This window comes from Coloeus monedula (genome assembly GCF_965178545.1).
Source record: "Coloeus monedula genome assembly, chromosome: W".
In the NCBI taxonomy this organism is placed as follows: domain Eukaryota; kingdom Metazoa; phylum Chordata; class Aves; order Passeriformes; family Corvidae; genus Coloeus; species Coloeus monedula.
This window is the reverse complement of record NC_138821.1, coordinates 451,584-463,493: the sequence shown is the minus strand read 5'-3', so window position 1 is coordinate 463,493 and position 11,910 is coordinate 451,584. Positions and strand designations below refer to the sequence as shown.

Below are 11,910 nucleotides of genomic sequence, written 5' to 3'. Positions count from 1 at the left end.
AAAAATAAAATATTCCCTCTCTTGTTGATTAATGCATAAAATTAACCCAGGCCTAATCTCCAACTCCTGACTGAGTGAATCACTGCAGAGCCCCATCTCAGGGTGGCTTTTCCACGGGCAGTTCTGACCTTGCTCGTCCCCTGTGCATACCAGCAGTGCTCTGCCGCCACAGCAGCAGGGCCTGGGTGCCCTGGCTCTGCTTTTGGGGATGAGAAACACTGCAGAAGTTTGCAGCAGGACTCCAAGTCCTGTCATCTCTCCCTCCTGCAGCTCCCGACAGGGCTGAGCAGGGGGTCTCTGTCCCTGTGCTCCTGGCCAGGGCTCTGCCAGCAGGCAGCTCCCCCAAAGCTGGGTGCTGTTCACTTCCAGGGGTCAAACAGCTGGGGGACGAAGAGGATTTAAATCAGCCCAGAGCCCCATCCCTGGCAGTGCCCCTCAGCTCACTCCCTGCCTCTCCCCCACACCCTTGGCTGCTGGCACCAAAAGGGCTGATCCCCAACTATTCCTCCCTGGCTTGCATTTCCTGACAGCCCAACATTAAACCAGGCCCAGGCAGCCATGCAGGGGAGGCTCCAATAAGTGGATCCACATGCAATATTCATGGGTGGCTTCAGAATAGTTACAGATCCATCACACTTGGCAGTGGGATGGGGATGGCGTGCACTCCTAATGCTGGGCTTAAGCACCTTCTTGAACCCGAGCCCTGAGGGTGGATGACGGCCTGGAGCCGGGGGTGCCGGCACAGTCCCACTGCTGGCGTGACCCCATGTGTCCTGTAAAAGCCCCCTGCCAGCTCCACAGTTCCCCTCCCACCCTGGAAAGCCTTCTGGGACCTGTGCCCATGGGCATCCCTGGCCACCCCGTGATCCACTGCTCCTGCACCCAGCTGGAGCACTGGATAAAGCCCCCTCTGAGCAGGGAGAGCAAGGGAGCCACTGGAGCTTAATTCCCTCACGCTGGGAAAGGTTTGCTTACCAGCTTCTGGCCAGCACCACACTGCAGCTCCAAACCTGATCTCATCCCCCAGGATTAATTTTTACACAATCATTCTGCAATCTATGATAATCACTCCATAAAAAAAATGAAGAGATTTGGGATTTTTTCCAGCGCTGAGGATTAGGTCTAAAGACAAGTAATCTGCAGGAAGCTCAGCTGCATGCACACCACTAATCGCTCCCTACTCTTCCCAGCTTTAGCCCTTTCATTAGGATTTTCCACAGTGGGGCTGGCTGTCCTTGCTGAGATCGGCTAACACAGACAGACAGACAGATCCCGAGGGATATGGCCGTGTGCCAGCCCACAGGGGCCATGGCAGCAGCTTGGGCGAGTGGCAGTGCCATGAATCCCTGTGGTGCCATGCATCCCTGTGGTGCCGTGCATCCCTGTGGGGTCCTGCAACCCTGTGGTTCCCTGTATCCCTGCAGTTCCCTGTATCCCTGTGGGGTCCTGCAAACCTGTGGTGTCCTGCATCCCTGCAGTTCCCTGTATCCCTGTGGTGCCGTGCATCCCTGTAGTTCCCTGTATCCCTGTGGTGCCGTGCATCCCTGCAGTTCCCTGTATCCCTGTGGTGCCGTGCATCCCTGTAGTTCCCTGTATCCCTGTGGTGCCGTGCATCCCTGTAGTTCCCTGTATCCCTGTGGTGCCGTGCATCCCCGTAGTTCCCTGTATCCCTGTGGTGTCCTGCATCCCTGCAGTTCCCTGTATCCCTGTGGTGTCCTGCATCCCTGCAGTTCCCTGTATCCCTGTGGTTCCCTGTATCCCTGCAGTTCCCTGTATCCCTGCAGTTCCCTGTATCCCTGTGGTGTCCTGAATCCCTGCAGTTCCCTGTATCCCTGTGGTGTCCTGAATCCCTGTGGTGCCCTGTATCCCTGTGGTGCTGTGCACCCCTGTGGTGCCGTATATTCCTGCGGTGCCGTATATCCCTGCCATTCCCTGCATCCCTGCAGGGCTGGGGACATGGCTGTGCTCATCACCTCTTTCTCCACTACTGAGAGAAGCCTCTGGAGTAGGCTACTCATGCTGGGATCTCTCCAGTTTCCTTGGGAAGGAGGAGAAGCAATTGGCATGGGAGGCATTAATGCAGCGCCACAGACCAGCTGGTGGGATGGTTTTAAAATGTAATAAACTATTAAAAGAAATGATGAGCTAAAATCCTGAAGCCTTTAGTAAATTCCTGGTGGTTTAACTATGTGAAGAGTGAATTATAACCTGGGAAGTGGCAATTTCCCCATTACAGAGGCAGCTGTCCCTGTGATCTCCTGAGCCCCCAGGAACCTCCTTCAGCTGCCGGCCTTGCCAAGCCTGGCTTAACTAACCCTGGTCCTGCACTAAGAGCAGCAGTGAGTGGAGGAGGTAACAACACACACACCAATCCCTCCTCACAGGAACGCCAGGATTCTTCCCATTGTTTCCCACTGAGGCTTGGAACTGAATTCCCAAACAGTCCTGATGGGATGTGCCCCCGTGCCTGGGGCTCAGTGGGCTCCTGGCACTGGCAGAAGGGTGAGAGCTGACAGGCTGGGAGAAAACACTGCACGTTTTAGCATCAGGAGGAGAGACGTGCCCGTTGTGCCCAGCAAGCGTTTTTCCAAATATAATTAAAATAAGCACATCTCTGGGACCGCTCTGACCGCAGGGATAAGGATGCAATGCCAGGTTTTTAAAACAAAATAACGTAAGCACTTAGAAAAGGACTCGAGCAGACTTTGGGTACTTATGTTCAAAATAATTGTCCCAGGAAACCCGATTCAGCAGCCACCCAGGCTGAAAGCACTTAGGCACACGCGGGCAGGCGTTCAACAAAGCATTTAGTGACCCCGGCGCTGCATCAGCAGGAACGCGGGGCTCCGGGCAGGGAGTGACTCAGGGAAACCGCGGGGCCCAGGCGGACGAGGTCCCGCCGGGGGACGGCCGGGGTTCCACCTGGGTCCCGCCGGGATCCTGCCTTGCGTCCCGTTGGGGTCCCACCTGGTTCCAGCCTGAATCCTGCGCAGCCCTCGCTGGTCCCACTGGGGTCCCGTCTGGCCCCAAGCACCCACGGCAGTGTCTCCGCTGTGCCCCTGTTTGCCGCTGGCCCTGCCTCTGTGGCTGCTCCCACTGCGTTAGGGGCCGGGATGTGAGGGTTGCTTAGCCCAGCAGGGTGTCCCAGGAGCCGCAGCAGCTCGCTCCTCACACCCTTCCCCCGGGAATGCCTTTGCAGTCCAAGCGGAGCCGCTGCAATCCAACAGCCTCGGCTGCTAAACGTGGTTGAGGAGGGAGAGTGCTCGTGGTAATAAATTCATGGATCTTCACACCCCAGCAGGCTGACAAGCACCTGGTTTTAAAGAGACTTTAAAACCACTTGGAGCGCTGTGAGGCAGACCGAGACTCCCTTATGCTTGGAGACCCCAAACACTAGCTTCAAAGGAGGGAGGGAAATGGCAAAGATAACCTGGAAAAGGTGGATTTCAGCGGGGGCAAATCCTCAAAGCACAAGTTTCCTGTACTGTTATAAAGACCATGTCCCATTGCCATGAATAAGTCAAAAAGTGGGAACCTTTCCTAAGTGCACACCTAACCTGACAGGTGGTTCCTCTGTTGGGCTGGAAAGTGGATCGATGCTCCTGGTTCCTTTTATGTGGCGTGGCTGTGCTTCTTCTCGATGGGACCCATCCCTCCACCACTGCAGCTGCTCAGATCCTTGTCTGTTTCAAACATATTTCTTCCCTTCCTCAGCTTTTTCTCACAAAAATCCTGTTGGATTCATCTGATGGATATTTTCTTATTGGCAACACGCTGCTGGCCAGTGAGGGCCTCTGGAACACTCCCCCTGCCCTGGCCATGATGCCACCGCCACTCCAGTCACAGCCAGACCCGGTCCCTGGCCCAGCCTTGCTCCCCATGCCCACCACGAGCTCTGTGGCTCATTACACCAAGCTGTGCCAGCAGTGCCATGCCTGCTGCCCAGATGGCTCTGCCCCGGGACAGGGTGTCCATGGGTGCCCGGAGAGCAGGGTGTGTCCCACTGCCCAGCTGAGAGGTTTCACAAAGAGGGCACGTTCCTCCTTGGAGAGCCTCAGATCTCAGCTAACCACCTTTCCTGCGGCTGCCACTGCTGGATTTTCCTGACTTAAGGGCCAGTGTTTCTCACCAGCTGAGGGCTCGGTGCACCCGGGGCTGTCCCAGGGCCAGTGGGAAGCTGCTGGCAGCCTGGGACACGTCCTTCCGAGCTGCCCCTTGTCCTCCAGGCAGCTTGCAGAGCACCCTGTGACCAGTAAAAACATGGGCTCCCAGCCCGCTGCTCCTTTGGAGCTGCCCACAGCCCCGAGCTGCCTAATTGAGGCGGGAGTGGTACCTGGGCCTCCCCACTCCTGCCGCAGCCTCCGGCGAGCCGAGCTCTGTGTCAATTACAGGAAAATCAATGAAGATACTGTTCAGGACTCCTTTTCACCATTCAGCACGGATGATATCCTTCACTTTCTAGCACTGATTCATTTACTTTCGGCCTCTCCAGGGGCTCCTGACATATTGCTATCTCTGAAGAATCTGAAGCAAGAACTGCCTTTGTTTCCACTGCAACTTGTTGGTGGGGCTGGGGCTCACAGCGGGTCAGGGAAGAGGTTATGACATACGGCAGGCTTTAAACATTTCTTACCAGAACACCTTCCCAAGATCCTCCCAACTCTCTTTTGCATGGGCAGAATTAGGGGAAAAATGGGTCCAAACACAGGACCAGAGTGCCGTTGATGTCCTTGCTCCAGCTCCAGGTTGCTCCAGCTGAGCTGTCCCCCAGAGCAGTGACACCGCAGTAGTGCTGCTTGTCCTGCTGGTCAGGTTGGACAGGGCTAGGAGCAACCTGATCCAGTGGAACGTGTCCATGGCAGGGTCTTGGAACTGAATGGTCTTTCCCAGTCCAGCAGCTGGGAGCTCTCCTGCCAGAGAAGAGCCAGGAGAGTGACCAGGGCTGCACAGTCTCACTCTGGGGTTTATTCCCAGCCCCAGGACTCAAGGTCAGAAACTACAGGAGATAATATTAAATGTTATAGAGCTGATTTCTAAAATATTTAAAGCAAAAGTCTGTGGTTGTTTTATCGTGGGAAGCCTAGGATTTCACTGGGACAACACTATCCATGCTGAAGCTGGGGACACCATGCACAGGGTGGACAATAACAGACACCAGGTGACAGTCACGTAAAATGCCTATGTCCTGTGTCAAACCACTGCTATTTCCTGCATTCCCAGCCTTTTCTCTCTCTCCACCAAAGCCACAGGCTTCAGCCACTGCAGGCTGAAGAACCACACTGATTCAAACCCCAACCCTGCCAGCTCCTCATGTTCCTGCTCTTCAAAGAGAGCTCCGTGCATGGAGAGCGGGTAGGAAATAGCCCAGAGCAAGGACGGGGCTACAAAGACAGGATCTATTATTTATGAGGCACTTCAGTGAACTCGGGGCTCGGAGGCAGAGTGGGCTGGGGGGGGGCTTTGTCAGGGGAAAAATGGAGTTTGAAGAAACACTGAGAGCCATGCAGCACACAGGGATGGTGTTCATGAGAGACATCCCTGGGAGGGCAGAAGGCTCTCTTGGAGTTCGCATGGGATTTGCTCTGTGGTTTAGGGGGCAGTTCAATGACCCGTGCTCCAAACACCAGGCTTTTAAAGAGCGAGGGGTCTTCCGAGACAGCATAGTCTGCACTGCCCAGCACAGGCCCCCACAGCTCTATCTATACATGCCACCCATGATCTACGGTGTCACAGGGAAATGGGAGCTGCGGATGCCGTGCCGTGCACCCACCTGGACACGGGTCCCCCAGCACAGGCACAGGGTCCCCAGCAGCCTGGGACCCCCTGACGGGTATCCCAGGGGCTGCGTGGGGTCCCTGCAGACCCGGTGCTCCGGGGGGCTCCCTTTGGCTGCCAGGGTGGGCCACGCCAGGCTTTTGGGCACCCCAAGGCAGTGGGAAGGGCGGTCTGGGCACCTCAGGGTTGCTGGGGGCATGCTGGGGATGTCAGGGTGGGCACATCGGGCTGCTGGGGAGGAGACCCGGGGCCGGCACGGGTGCGGGGGGGCCGTGCGGAGCCGTGCGGGGCCGTGCGGGCGCTCCCGGCTGCCATTTCACCGCCCCGTCCCTCCATTTTCCTGCGAGCGCGGCGGAGCCGGCCCGGCCCCGGCCCCGCCGCCGCCCCCAATGTAGCGGCGCGGCCGCCCCGCACCCGCCCAGCCGCGGGGCCGCCTCCGGCATGCGGAGCTGCAAGATGGTGCGGGTGGCCAGCGTGCTGGGGCTCGTCATGCTCAGCGTGGCGCTGCTCATCCTGTCCCTCATCAGCTACGTCTCGCTCAAGAAGGACAACATCTTCGGGGCGCCCCGCGCCGCCGGCGCCGCCGGGCCCCGCATGTACATGTTCCACGCGGGATTCAGGTGAGGCGCGGCCCGCCATGGCGGCCCCGGGCCCGGCCCGCCCGGGCAGCGCGGGGGACGCGGCAGCGGGGCCGGAGCGCGCCCGGAGCGGCAACCGCAGCGCCGGCCGCATCCCCCGCGGCAGCGCCGGCCGCTCTCCGTGGTGCTGATGGCGGCGGCCGCGGGGGCGGGTCGGGCACGGCCGGTAACGGGCTGCGGGTCTGTGTGTGGGGTGTGTGGGGTGTCTGTGTGTCTGAGTGGGGGGGGGGTGTGCGTGTGTGTTGTGTGCTTGCGTGGGTGTCTCTCTGTCTGCGTGGGTGTCCTCATGTGTGCTGTATGCATGTCTCTATGTGTCTGCATGTGTGCTCTGGGGGGGTCTCTGTGTGTCGTGTGGGTGTCCCCATGTGTGTGTGGGTGTCCCCATGTGTCTCCATGTGTGTGCGTGGCTGTCTCTGTGTCTCCGTGTGTCCCCATGTGTGTGCGTGGGTGTCCCCATGTGTGTGCGTGGCTGTCTCTGTATCCCCATGTGTCCCCATGTGAGTGCGTGTTTCAGTGTCTGTGCCCATCTCCAGGTCCCAGTTTGCGCTGAAGTTCCTGGACCCCTCGTTCGTCCCCATCACCAACTCCCTGGGCCAGGAGCTGCAGGACAAGCCCTCCAAGTGGGCCTTCAACCGGAGCGCCTTCGCCCACCAGAGGTGAGCAGGCAGCTGTGCACGGCCCAGGCTGTTCCCCTTCCCACCGGGAGTTAAGGGAATGCAATACTCCGCTAAGTACTCTGAGCTCCGAGGAATTTGCCAGCGGCAAGAGACAAAGGCTGAACCAGAGCTTTTCCCCAGACAGTTGCAGCTCCCCTGGAAGACTTGATTATTTCAGAGCAGGACACCAGGCTGCAACACACATTATTGTACCAGAACGTGACCCAGTTTCCTGGTGTGCAAGTAGAATTGTCATTACTCCAGGATAAATAGCTGTGGTTTAAGACTGGAAACACTTTGGGCTCTAACAGCCATGAAATGCTGTGTTCATGGAGGCCAAAACACACACAGAGAAACTTCCCAGCTGCCGGCAGTTCCGAGCAAGTGCAGTGCTGCTCCTGCCTCCAGCTCTGGCTGCGGGGGCAGGCACAGAGCTTTGTACTCTTTATACATACATCTAATGGCTGATTACATACATTAAACAGTTCTATAAAAGAAAATAAGACTGTGTAGCCATTTAAGACAGCTACTGCTATCTTGGATTGTAATTTTGTTCTGACAAATGCCTGCCGGTTTAGGGACTGGCTCATGGCTCTGCTCACATGTCCCACCTGGGGAGCAGGAACCCAGCTCTGTGGCCAGGCAGGATGAAGCTGCTGCACCTCTCAGTGCAAGGTTTGGGCTTTTCTCCTCCCTTCAGGCCACTGTCCAAGGACAGCAGGACAAGTAATTCCCTTCCAGTGCTGCTACATGCTGCCCTCAGGAGCTGTGGGCTACAGAGAGGAGGTGGCACTTTGTCCCATCTTTTTCCCAGGACCTCCCAGGCTATGTGACAGTGGCCACCCTCAGTGTTTCTCCATCCGTGGCACCAGCAGCTCTATAAGCTTGTCACTGTGCTATCCCTCTGATGATTTTAGCTGATGCCTCAGGAGCTGCCTTTGCACTTGTCCGTCAGCCAGAACCCATAATTAGGGCACCCAGTGGGACTCCATTAATGCTCAGACATTGGAGGATGCAAGCTGGAGGAATGGTTGTTTGTTTTCCATAAACATAAGTAAATAAAGTCCTATTGGGTTTCTAATTTTATGCCCTGCAAGGGAAATTCCCAAGCAGGGTTGGTTTTGTTTGCTTTGTAAGTATCCCTAATAACTGTTGTAAAAGTACTGCTGTGCTTGCCCAAATATGAATTAGGGAACTATGTTTGCATAGATGGAGACAGCAACTGTTGCTTGGTTTTGTGATTGGAAGCTTGTTAATGAGAATATAAATATATATATGTGTACATATATATATATAAATTGTCTCCTTTTAATTCAGTTGGATAACCTGGGTTTGCTTCAGCTGCCTTGTGGCTGCACCAGGAATGAAAGGCACACACAGCCCCAGCAGAAACCCGTCCTCGGCCCCATGTCACAGCCTGCACAGGGCAGTGCAGTGCACACCCCACAGCTGGGTGACTGTGGGGGATGTACTGGGAGCTGCGCTCCTTGTCCTAAGAAGCCAATCCCATATTTTCATGCTGACAGTATTCCAAGAGGCACAGGCACAGCCTTAGCTGGTGTCAGTAGGGACCAGCCGGTAAAGCCAAGTGGAGCTCTAGGTGAGGAGCCAGCTCCCTCATTCCCATCTATTTATATTAATTTAAAAACCACTGCACTCTATTGCTCAGGAAACTACTTTAGTACAATTTAAAAAAAGAAAAATATAAGTCTAGGTGGAAAACAAATCCACTGCAAAAAAAGGGGAAATAGAACTCCATGTTTTCTGTTATTTTGCTCTTGTTTTAGGCAAGAAATCCTTCAGCATGTTGACGTCATCAAAAACTTTTCTCTGACCAAGAGCAGCGTTCGGATCGGGCAGCTGATGCACTACGATTATTCCAGCCATAAGTACGTTTTCTCCATCAGCAATAACTTCAGGTCTCTGCTCCCTGATGTGTCTCCCATCCTGAACAAGCACTACAACATCTGCGCCGTGGTCGGCAACAGTGGGATCCTGACCGGGAGCCAGTGCGGGCAGGAAATTGATAAATCAGATTTTGTCTTTCGGTGCAATTTTGCTCCAACCGAGGCTTTCCAGAAAGATGTTGGAAAGAAAACCAACCTTACCACCTTCAACCCCAGCATCCTGGAGAAGTATTACAACAACCTCTTGACCATTCAGGATCGCAACAACTTCTTTTTAAGTTTGAAAAAGCTTGATGGGGCCATTCTTTGGATCCCTGCTTTTTTCTTCCACACGTCAGCGACAGTCACGAGAACGCTGGTTGACTTCTTCGTTGAGCACAGAGGGCAGCTAAAGGTCCAGTTGGCTTGGCCAGGAAATATCATGCAGCACGTTAACAGGTGGGTGCCTTGCATTTAACTGGCCAAATACATCTCTTTGTACAAATACATCCCTTAACTGATTTTTCCCCTCATGCCTGACGTGATAGGCACAGTCTGGCAAGTCAGGACCACTTGTTTTTAGTGCCACTGCAGTTTTGTTGTTGCTTCAGAACATTCTTCAGTTATTTCTGAACAGATTGGTTCTGACTCACGTGCTTGTCTCCCCAGGTACTGGAGGAACAAGCACTTGTCCCCGAAGCGGCTGAGCACAGGTATCCTCATGTACACCCTGGCTTCGGCCATATGTGATGAGATCCACCTGTATGGATTCTGGCCCTTCGGCTTCGACCCCAACACACGGGAGGACCTCCCGTACCACTACTATGACAAGAAGGGAACCAAGTTCACGACCAAGTGGCAGGAGTCCCACCAGCTGCCTGCAGAGTTCCAGCTGCTCTACAGGATGCACGGTGAAGGACTGGCCAAACTCACCTTGTCGCATTGTGCCTAAGAACCTAAATCTTGAAGTGCCAAATGATTGTCTAAAAAAGTGCCCAAAACCAAATTAAACATTCTTCAGATAGAATTCTAAAAAAGAAACAAACCCACCCTAAAGTCTTTTCCATAATTTAAAGATGCTTTTTAGCCGCTGCCCATCCAAGGGTTTCAGCGTATTTAGCAGTGCAGAAGCTTTTATCACATTCTGTAGATGCGATTTGTGCAGCTGCAAAGTTGAAACATTTTGCATTTCTAGATAAGCCACTCAGTATGTTTTAATATCTCTTCATATTTTAGCGTTCCACTAAGCGCCCTAAATCTCTTCATTTTATTGTTCCTTCCCATTAGAGCTAGAAATGCTACTTTTAAAAGGTTTTGCTTCTTTTGTATCTGTTGCTCTCAATAGCTCAGCGTTGCCGTGGCCGATGGAAGAAGCCACTCGGGATTCCGGTGCAGCGTCACACACGAGTTCCTCAGTGTGGATCCTGATTTCCACCGCTTGGGTATTTTCGTATTTACTGAATTTTACATTTTTTAAAGAATAACAAGAAGAAGGTCACAAAGTGGCTCGTACCTTAGCTAGGTGTTTATATCACTCTTGGAATACTTCAGTGTTTTAATTCCATTTGGGACAGATCCTAGTCCAGATAGACAGGCTGAAGCATGTTCATTCCCATCCATCTGATACTGTTCTGTCATTTGGTTTCAAAGTTAAACCACCATGGTAAATGGAATTAGGCTTCTCTGGAGGCATATTGGGTGAGAAAAGCCCCAAACCCTGTCCCTCTGCTTGGGCAGGGACTGGCAGGATGGGCAAAAATGGAAGCCAGGAGCTGGGATTTTTAAAACTGGTTTTTGTAGGGAAGTGAACAGAGCTGGAGTGCAGGGAAGAGGAAATGCCATTACCAGATTTCCCCATGTATGTCTGTAACTCACCAGTCAGACAGCTGGAGAAGTGGTCCCATTTTCCCGTCACCAACAGCACTCCAAGGCAGACAGGGCAGACGCTTCCTTGGCTGCTTGGGGACAGGACAAACAATTGGGTCACTTAGAGTTGTCTCAGGATAAAGGACCGTGGGAAGTAACTGGGTTTCTTGTGAGTATGCTGGCAGGTATTCAACCATTTTTTACTATTCTGGGTGAGAACTGACCCCACAATGAAAAAAGATGCAAAATCCAATATTTAAAATGGCACATGTTAATTTTTCTCAGCTTCTTTACCTACAAGCCGACATAGGAGATGAGGAAGGAGATCTCAAGCACAACACCCAACCTGAGCAGCCCGGGCATGTCCTGGTGCCCGCCGTGGCACCGCAGCTCTGCTGGCCCCCGCAGCTGGGACAGTTCTCCCCCACGCCCCCGGACGGAGAAAGAGCTGGTGGCTTTCTCCTTCATTTGAATTATCCCACAGTTCCCAGCTTTGCTTTTCCAAAGGCTGTTTAGGGCTGTGGCGAGGCTGGGATCACCCCCCCGCTGCCCCCTGCCCAGGGCTGCACGTGGTGTGGTGGTGATGTGCCAGTGCCGTGTGGTGCCACAGGAGCTGTGCTCGATGTTCTCATCGGTGTCATCGTGCGTGAGGGCCTGACCCCAGCAGCGGAGATCGGCTGTGCCGGGCACAGACCCCGCGGAGCACAAGGACAGGCTGTCCCTGTCCCTCCCTGCTGCCTGTGTCCCCAGGGAAGGACTGAGTCCCCCCAGTGCCGGCAAGGGCTGTGGGATCACAGCCTCCGGGAGCTGTGGGGCTGGCAGCGGCTGGGCAGCACCGGTCCCAGCCTAAGCCAGCAGGGACACTGCTCCAGGTGCTGGAGCACACAGATTGTTCAGCCCCAAACCAGCAATTGCACAGGGAAGGAAGAGCTCTGTACTGCTCGTTAATGAATTGCAGGATTGAATCATTTCTGGTGTCATTTCTGGTCACTGGGGTCCATGGTAAAGAGGTGCCCAGCAACCCTAATCCTAATGGCAAAGAGTCCACCGGGGCAGAAGGGTCACTCTGAACCCTGGGTGACCCTTGTT

General features: G+C 54.4%; 1 protein-coding gene across 1 annotated transcript; it reads left to right on the top strand.

Moving 5' to 3' along the window:
• Positions 1-6,216: 6,216 nt before the first annotated feature.
• On the top strand, positions 6,217-9,907 carry LOC309584665 (alpha-N-acetylneuraminate alpha-2,8-sialyltransferase ST8SIA3; the record flags this gene model as incomplete). The annotated part of the gene is made up of 4 exons (XM_082300827.1): positions 6,217-6,395; positions 6,947-7,069; positions 8,857-9,414; positions 9,625-9,907. The coding sequence occupies 4 exons, from the start codon at positions 6,217-6,219 to the stop codon at positions 9,905-9,907; spliced, it is 1,143 nt and encodes a 380-aa protein (XP_082156953.1).
• Positions 9,908-11,910: the final 2,003 nt, after the last annotated feature.